The sequence below is a fragment of the Salvelinus fontinalis genome, chromosome 1 (assembly GCF_029448725.1).
Source record: "Salvelinus fontinalis isolate EN_2023a chromosome 1, ASM2944872v1, whole genome shotgun sequence".
NCBI classification, from domain to species: domain Eukaryota; kingdom Metazoa; phylum Chordata; class Actinopteri; order Salmoniformes; family Salmonidae; genus Salvelinus; species Salvelinus fontinalis.
In genome coordinates, this window is record NC_074665.1 from 98222536 (window position 1) to 98232424 (window position 9889).

Here is a 9889-nt window from a genome sequence, read left to right on the forward strand (position 1 = left end):
GTTTGCATCCTTTACAGAGAGCAGCAATGATACTACATATTTGTTTAACTCTCCTAAATTGCAATCGGGACTAATGTTACATGGTCTTTGATGCTAGCGTCATGTTCTGAACTGAAGAGGTACACCACATAGTGTGGACATTTCCCTTCCATGTCATTTTTGTAAACTTGTGCAGTGCGTGGATTCATTGTAACCACTCCCACTCGTGGCTGGTGGAAAATTACCAGCAACAGGCTCACGAGTCAGGCGATTGTATTGTGGACTGTATCTCCTTTACTTAATGTAAACACGTTTCCTCTTTGTATCTCGTGTAGGTTGCACAGCACAGACTATTGAATTGCAATGTCATGATCACAACAAAACAGCGTGATGGTGAGCTGGGTCGATAACGAAATGAAATACTGTTCTGATAAGTCACACATCCTTTTGCAATGGATATAGTGTTAGAAAAATACATTTCTCTAAACGTCAATCAAGTCAAGACTATTGAGCAATACTAGCGACACTTCTCAAGTTGCAAAGTGATTGTAGATTGTAACAAACGCGCACACAATGGCAAAACAATATTGAAAGCACTATTTGCCATTCACGTTGGAGGCATCGAAAAGTCCATTCTGCTTGATCAGAGTCCGCCCTCTTTTTCTGACCATGGGCGGAGCAGTCGCGTGGGTGCCTGGACGAATTTAAGTTGATTGACAATGGAGTTACCCAATAGAGTTTAAGCAATGATGTCCGTAAAAACAACCCCACCAATGAGAGTGTAAAGTGGGCGTGACGTTAGTCCAAACTTTCCGCGGCGCCATCGGCTGAAAACTAAACCGAGATGGAATCTCCCAGTCTGAACCGGTTTCAACCGGTTATGTGAGTTAGTTGCTTCAACGAGGAGAAGAGGCGCAGGAATACAATCTCTCAAACCGCCCCGCTGCAAAATTATTATAGTAAAGAATTAAATTGTAAATCAAGGTTTATTTTATTTCGTAAAATGAATCGGAGTATATTAGTGAGCGTGCCGTGATAATAGTTGCGGAATCCATATCTGTGATCCTTATTAACTAGCCATCAATACACATTCTGGAATTGGAGCCAGCTAACGTGTCAGAGATAACAGTAACGTTAGCCAGCCTATTTCTGACTAAACAACAACGATATTGTATATAGCCTTGTAGCTAGCTTCCCCGGGGGGGAAGACAATCTTCTTTCAGTCAGAGGCTTGGACTTTTGGCAGGTAACTCAGGGGTGCAAAGTAGCATTTGACTTAGGGGTAAAAATATATTTTAGACTTTAATTTCACTTTTGGAATGTAAAATCCAGAGAGCATCAGTAATAAGTGTAACTACTAGTTAGGTAAGTAAGTGGTAACGTTGGTTTGTGATGCACTTTTCAAGGGATGCTGGTGTGTGAGAAACTCCGCTAGGGTTGGGTGTGAGTGGTGTGTGGTGATGATAGCAAGCAATGCTGAGGACCGGGGGGACAGAAAATAATGAATTAATTCGTCCACTCCTTCCTCAGAAACAGCGTCCGTGGTGTGAGCGGATGTATTTTGTTGCTAGTTTGCTAACGTTAATTGTGCTAACTTTACCAGTGATGCGCCGTGTTCGTGCGCTGTTTGGACGGCAAGTTAGTTGTTATTTTAGTAAGATGTAAAAACATTAAGATGCATTAAGGGTCATAGTTACTTTTCAAACTTATAAAAAAAAAAAAGCTATTTTGTTAGGCGTGTATTACTTGCTGTACAGTTAACTAGCTGGGTAATGAACGACGCAAGCCTTCCCTTTGATAAGCTTGGAGTGGGAGGGGTTGGGGAGGCGTGTGTCTGGTAGTCAGGGTGATGATAGCCAGCTAGCTATGGAGGACCACACGTCCTCTCTGGTGGCATAGACTTCCTTTTGTCTTGGCATCAACGACAGTCGTATCAATAGCTTGGTACCGAATCAGAATTTAGCCAGGGCAATGCGCTGGTGGTGCTGTGTGTATTTACTATTTCTATCGAATTGAGATAGTTGAATTTTCCCCCAATTAAAACGAACTTATAAACTTGCCTACCTGTATCCAGTTTCGCTAACTTGTTATTGTTTACGAAGTGTTGCAGTTAATGGATAAATATCACGTGGGCTGCTTACCCCTTGCTTTATTGCCGTGTTCAAATCAACTGGGAACTAGTACATCTCCGATGTCCGACTACAGTGTTGGAAAAAAACGAGCTCTGACTGGTTAAAATCGATTTGAATGGTCATCAAACTCGGGAAGTCGGGCCTTTTTCTAGCGCTCCGACTTTCCCACCCGAAGATCAATGACGTCATGATTTGACTTTGTATTTTTCCGTGCACCCAGTTGTTTTGAACGCGGCATTATATAGACCTGGAACGCACCCAATACTCCCTAACGTTATCTACACGGTCACACTGTAGCGATCAACCGAAGTTGGTGGTTGTGTCAAGCGAGATAAACTGATTGATTGCATCGGATATAAGACGATAAAGCAGCATATTTCAGTATTCTCATACATGCATCAGTGTTTACTGTTAAATTAAGGTGTGTTTGAACTTCAAAATAGCCACGCCTGTCAGGTGCAGATGTAAACAAAGTGACGTCCTGTGGCACGTGGTTCGATTGTGTTCTGGAGGTGGCATGATCATGTGATATTTTCATTACGTCAGACAAACTTTCATGTTTGTTTATTAAACGATTAAACGATATCAGAAAAAGCTTTTTATGAATTGTCAAAATACAACTGTCAGAATGGTCCTTTATGGAAAGGGTATATGCCTGATCTAAACTTGTTTTTCTGTGTATTTTCTTATTTATAGCTTTGAGTAGTTTGTGTGACAAGATATAACTCATTGGAAACAGTGAGCAAGGGGCCAGCTCATGTCATGCTTGTTTACTGGTGGAGATACGGAGGATGAGGGGTGTGTCACAGGAGGCTGCTGTGAGGAGGACAGCTCATACTAATGTCTGTAATGGTATCAAACACATGGAAACCGCGTGTTTGATGAGTTCGATATCATTCCATTTATTCCTTTGCCGCCATCACTTTGAGCCATCCTCACCAATTTAAGGAGCCACCAGCATCCTGTGCGTGTGTGACTGACCTGGGATGGGAAGCAGGGGGAGGGGGTTAGGAGAGGTGGTTAGTTGGTTGGAATGCTCCATTCATTCACATGACTCTCTGCCTGTTGCTGTTGAATGTTTTCTCTGCCTCTGTCAGTCATAACACACACACACACACACTCTAACCCCCCTCCTTGCTGTCCATCCTTGCAGAGCTCTATGCCAGCAGTTATGACAGTGTTAGCAGACCATGCAGCGCAGCAGCTGCTGGACTTCAGCCAGAAACTAGACATCAACCTGTTGGACAACGTGGTCAACTGTCTGTACCACGGGGTCGGAACACAGGTAAGTAGTACCAACACTTGACCTTTTTCCCCCCTTACTACTACTGACTTTCCCCCCTTACTACCACTGACTTTCCCCCCTTACCACCACTGACTTTCCCCCCCTTACTACCACTGACTTTCCCCCCTTACTACCACTGACTTTCCCCCCTTACCACCACTGACTTTCCCCCCCTTACTACCACTGACTTTCCCCCCTTACTACCACTGACTTTCCCCCCTTACTACCACTGACTTTCCCCCCTTACTACCACTGACTTTCCCCCCTTACTACCACTGACTTTCCCCCCTTACTACCACTGACTTTCCCCCCTTACTACCACTGACTTTCCCCCCTTACTACTACTGACTTCCCCCCCTTACTACCACTGACTTTCCCCCCTTACTACCACTGACTTTCCCCCCTTACTACCACTGACTTCCCCCCCCTTACTACCACTGACTTTCCCCCCTTACCACCACTGACTTCCCCCCTTACTACCACTGACTTTCCCCCCTTACTACCTCTGACTTTCCCCCCTTACTACCTCTGACTTTCCCCCCTTACTACCACTGACTTCCCCCCTTACTACCACTGACTTTCCCCCCTTACTACCTCTGACTTTCCCCCCTTACTACCTCTGACTTTCCCCCCCTTACTACCACTGACTTTCCCCCCTTACTACCACTGACTTTCCCCCCTTACTACCACTGACTTTCCCCCCTTACTACCACTGACTTTCCCCCCTTACTACCACTGACTTTCCCCCCTTACTACCACTGACTTTCCCCCTTACTACCACTGACTTTCCCCCCTTACTACCACTGACTTTCCCCCTTACTACCTCTGACTTTCCCCCCTTACTACCACTGACTTTCCCCCCTTACTACCACTGACTTTCCCCCCCTTACTACCACTGACTTTCCCCCCTTACTACCACTGACTTCCCCCCCTTACTACCACTGACTTTCCCCCCTTACTACCACTGACTTTCCCCCCTTACTACCACTGACTTCCCCCCCTTACTACCACTGACTTTCCCCCCTTACTACCGCTGACTTTCCCCCCTTACTACCGCTGACTTTCCCCCCTTACTACCGCTGACTTTCCCCCCTTACTACTACTGACTTTCCCCCTTACTACTACTGACTTTCCCCCCTTACTACTACTGACTTTCCCCCCTTACCACCACTGACTTTCTCCCCTTACTACCACTGACTTTCCCCCCTTACTACCACTGACTTTCCCCCCTTACTACCACTGACTTTCCCCCCTTACCACCACTGACTTTCCCCCCTTACTACCACTGACTTTCCCCCCTTACTACCACTGACTTCCCCCCCTTACTACCACTGACTTTCCCCCCTTACTACTACTGACTTTCCCCCCTTACCACCACTGACTTTCCCCCCTTACTACCACTGACTTTCCCCCCTTACTACCACTGACTTTCCCCCCTTACTACCACTGACTTTCCCCCCTTACTACCACTGACTTCCCCCCTTACTACCACTGACTTTCCCCCCTTACTACCACTGACTTCCCCCCCTTACTACCACTGACTTTCCCCCCTTACTACTACTGACTTTCCCCCCTTACCACCACTGACTTTCCCCCCTTACTACCACTGACTTTCCCCCCTTACTACCACTGACTTTCCCCCCTTACTACCACTGACTTTCCCCCCTTACTACCACTGACTTTCCCCCCTTACTACCACTGACTTTCCCCCCTTACTACCACTGACTTCCCCCCTTACTACCACTGACTTTCCCCCCTTACTACCACTGACTTCCCCCCTTACTACCACTGACTTTCCCCCCTTACCACCACTGACTTTCCTGATAGCTACTTTATTGAGGACAACAGTACTGACTATGACTGAGATATGTGGTTGTCCCACCTAACTATCTGAAGATGAATGTACTGACTATGACTGAGATGTGTGGTTGTCCCACCTAACTATCTGAAGATGAATGTACTGAGTATGACTGAGATATGTGGTTGTCCCACCTAACTATCTGTAGATGAATGTACTGACTATGACTGAGATATGTGGTTGTCCCACCTAACTATCTGAAGATGAATGTACTGACTATGACTGAGATGTGTGGTTGTCCCACCTAACTATCTGAAGATGAATGTACTGACTATGACTGAGATGTGTGGTTGTCCCACCTAACTATCTGAAGATGAATGTACTGACTATGACTGAGATGTGTGGTTGTCCCACCTAGCTATCTGAAGATGAATGTACTGACTATGACTGAGATGTGTGGTTGTCCCACCTAACTATCTGAAGATGAATGTACTGACTATGACTGAGATGTGTGGTTGTCCCACCTAGCTATCTGAAGATGAATGTACTGACTATGACTGAGATATGTGGTTGTCCCACCTAGCTATCTGAAGATGAATGTACTGACTATGACTGAGATGTGTGGTTGTCCCACCTAACTATCTGAAGATGAATGTACTGACTATGACTGAGATATGTGGTTGTCCCACCTAACTATCTGAAGATGAATGTACTGACTATGACTGAGATATGTGGTAGTCCCACCTAACTATCTGTAGATGAATGTACTGACTATGACTGAGATGTGTGGTTGTCCCACCTAACTATCTGAAGATGAATGTACTGACTATGACTGAGATATGTGGTTGTCCCACCTAACTATCTGAAGATGAATGTACTGACTATGACTGAGATGTGTGGTTGTCCCACCTAACTATCTGAAGATGAATGTACTGACTATGACTGAGATGTGTGGTTGTCCCACCTAACTATCTGAAGATGAATGTACTGACTATGACTGAGATATGTGGTTGTCCCACCTAACTATCTGAAGATGAATGTACTGACTATGACTGAGATATGTGGTTGTCCCACCTAACTATCTGAAGATGAATGTACTGACTATGACTGAGATATGTGGTTGTCCCACCTAACTATCTGAAGATGAATGTACTGACTATGACTGAGATATGTGGTTGTCCCACCTAACTATCTGAAGATGAATGTACTGACTATGACTGAGATATCTGGTTGTCCCACCTAACTATCTTCAGATGAATGCACAAACTGGAAGTCACTCTGGATAAGAGTGTCTGCTAAATTACTAAAATATAACTGTAAGTTGTCAAATAACCACAAAGTTAGTGGAGTTTTGTGGGAGTTGTAGTTTTGCTTTGACGTTCGCTTGCCCAGGTGCCTTACTAAGTTTGACTTATAACTGTTTGTGGACAGATAGAAGAACAGGGAGAGATACAAGTTAGTATTGCAGAAAATAATGTCTGAAATTGTGATGTATTAACAGGACATCTTTTCTATCACACTTTGTCATTGGTGAGGGGTTTAAGTTGAAATGCATCTGCCTTTTTAAATGTGGAGTGTGTGTGCAGGGCATAAAGTGTACCAGCCACTCATGTTTTGGTGTACCAGTCACTCAGGTTTTTTTACCAGACAAAATATATATATTTTTCTGTTAAAAATGGCAGAAATGGATGAGAATGATTTATAATGTGTCTAAAACAATAAATGTATTACTAGTAAGAAGTAATGTGGTATATTTCTTATTTATTTCATTTTTTAAACCAAAATGCCAACGTTTATATGTACACTACCGTTCAAAAGTTTGGGGTCATTTAGAAATGTCATTGTTTTTGAAAGAAAAGCACATTTTTTGTCCATTAAAATATCATCAAATTGATCAGAAATACAGTGTAGACATTGTTAATGTTGTAAATGACTATTGTAGCTGGAAACGGCTATTTTTTTATGGAATATCTACATAGGTGTACAGAGGCCCATCATCAGCAACCATCACTCCTGTGTTCCAATGGAACGTTGTCTTAGCTAATCCAAGTTTATAATTTTAAAGGCTAATTGGTCATTAGAAATCCCTTTTGCAATTATGCTAGCTGACATTCTAGGCAGAGTTCCTCTGTCCAGTGTCTGTGTTCTTTTGCCCATCTTAATCTTTTCATTTTATTGGCCAGTCTGAGATATGGCTTTTTCTTTGCAACTCTGCAAAGAAAGTCACCTCTTCACTGTTGACGATGAGACTGGTGTTTTGTGGGTACTATTTAATGAAGCTGCCAGTTGAGGACTTGTGAGGCGTCTGTTTTTCAAACTAGACACACTAATGTACTTGTCCTCTTGCTCAGTTGTGCACCGGGGCCCCCCACTCCTCTTTCTATTCTGGTTAGAGCCAGTTTGCACTGTTCTGTGAAGGGGGTAATACACAGCGTTGTACAAGATCTTCAGTTTCTTGGCAATTTCTCGCATGAAATAGCCATAGTTTCTCAGACAAGAATAGACAGACGAGTTTCAGAAGAAAGTTCTTTGTTTCTGGCCATTTTGAGCCTGTAATCGAATCCACAAATGCTGATGCTCCAGATACTCAAATAGTCTAAAGAAGGACAGTTTCATTGCTTCTTTAATCAGAACAACAGTTTTCAGCTGTGCTAACATAATTGAAAAAGGGTTTTCAAATGATCAATTAGCCTTTTTAAAATTATAAACTTAGATTAGCTAACACAACGTGTCATTGGAACACAGGAGCGATGGTTGCTGATAATGGGCCTCTGTACGCCTATGTAGATATTCCATAAAAAATCAGCCGTTTCCAGCTACAATAGTCATTTACAACATTAACAATGTCTACACTGTATTTCTGATCAATTTGATGTTATTTTAATGGACAAAAAATGTGCTTTTCTTTCAAAAACAAGGACATTTCTAAGTGACCCCAAACTTTTGAACGGTAGTGTATATATTCTTATTCCACCCCTTTAGATTTGTGTGTATTAGGTAGTTGTTGTGGAATTGTTAGATATTACTTGTTAGATATTACTGCACTGTCGGAACTAGAAGCACAAGCATTTCGCTACACTTGCAGTAACATCTGCTAACCATGTGTATTTGACCAGTAAAATTTGATTTGGTTTGAAATGGACATCTTACTCGCCAATGCCAATATCTACCCGCATTTGGCAGGTGGTGGGTGTTCATTTTAGGCCGTGTGTGTGTGTGTGTGTATGTGTGTGTGTGTGTGAGAGGCACACACTCTATGTTTCAAAATGGTATTTCATCCATTCCTGTTCCTGCATTGCAGCAAAGGCTGGCCCAGGAGGTTCTGACCCAGCTGAAAGAGCACCCGGATGCATGGACCAGAGTGGACACCATACTGGAGTTCTCCCAGAGCATGAACACCAGAGTGAGTGAAACCCGCAGGCAGCGCTGGTGGAGGGGCCTGTCAGGGAGTCAGCTGCTGCTAGTTACAACTCGTCACTCAGTCGGTAGACATTACGCTCGCAACGCCAGGATAGTGGGTTCGATTTCACGACATCACACGTTTGTAAAATGTACGCACACATGACTAAAAGTCGCTTTGGATTAAAACGTCTGCTAAATGGCAGGTACAGCGTTATTACTTACTTAGGCCCTTTTCCCCTTGAGGAGCATATGCCATCAACAGCAGCGGTCTTACATAGAACAACAACTTTAAACAGGGTTTGATGGATCAAACTAAAACACACACACTCAAACATAGGTTATCGTTTAGTTCTGTCTGCCCGGGCCCAATGGTAGGTTATTGTTTAGTTCTGTCTGCCGAGCCCAATGGTAGGTTATCGTTTAGTTCTGTTTGCCGAGCCCCATGGTAGGTTATCGTGTAGTTCTGTCTGCCGAGCCCAATGGTAGGTTATCGGGTAGTTCTGTCTGCCGAGCCCAATGGTAGGTTATCGGGTAGTTCTGTCTGCCGAGCCCAATGGTAGGTCATCGTGTAGTTCTGTCTTCCGAGCCCAATAGTAGGTTATCGTTTAGTTCTGTCTGCCGAGCCCCATGGTAGGTTATCGTGTAGTTCTGTCTGCCGAGCCCAATGGTAGGTTATCGTGTAGTTCTGTTTGCCGAGCCCAATGGTAGGTTATCGTTTAGTTCTGTCTGCCGAGCCCAATGGTAGGTCATCGTGTAGTTCTGTCTGCCGAGACCTGTCGTTCTCCCTATGTCACAAATGACCTGATTTGATAGAATATTTCTGGAGGGATGTTTGGTTGTTTTGGTCTGTCTTTGGTGTTGATAGATTTGGGAGTTGTATCACTGATGTAGGTTTACTCTGTTACTCCTCCTTAGAGACCCCCTACCACCCCCGTTCTCAGGACCCCGCTCTGTCAGCTTGAAACTAGGCATCTCCACAGTGAAATACCTTAGTATGGGACTCACTACACGTAAATACAATCATAGTGAGCAATAGTAACGGCGTCTTTTTGTAGGCACTAACGGAGGATAAATCTGCCGTGGCTCGTTGGGCAAGCCTATGGGGGAGATTAATGTTTAAAAAAAATAATAATTGTTGTCTAAACGCTGAAAATATAACTTGTGTTTTGTTCTATGAGATTATGTTGATCAGTTAAAATACATTTTAGTGATTTTTTAAAGAATTTATGTGATCAAAAAAAAACTACCGATGTGCTGATATGTAAACATGTTAAATACACTGCATGCACAGCT

General features: G+C 43.7%; 1 protein-coding gene across 5 annotated transcripts in view; it reads left to right on the plus strand.

Moving 5' to 3' along the window:
• The first annotated feature begins 819 nt into the window (after window positions 1-819).
• LOC129864982 (exportin-1-like) overlaps window positions 820-9889 on the plus strand; it is a 74334-nt gene continuing 65264 nt past the window's right edge. The window contains exons 1-3 of one of the 5 annotated variants that reach the window (XM_055937350.1): window positions 820-1225; window positions 3265-3396; window positions 8496-8597. In XM_055937350.1, coding sequence (XP_055793325.1) covers window positions 3271-3396; window positions 8496-8597 — 228 coding nt within the window. In that variant the 5' untranslated portion in view covers window positions 820-1225; window positions 3265-3270. Of the gene's footprint in view, window positions 1226-1267; window positions 1345-3264; window positions 3397-8495; window positions 8598-9889 lie in introns of those variants that run through there. The other 4 variants (XM_055937359.1, XM_055937368.1, XM_055937385.1 and 1 more) reach the window with 4 other exon arrangements.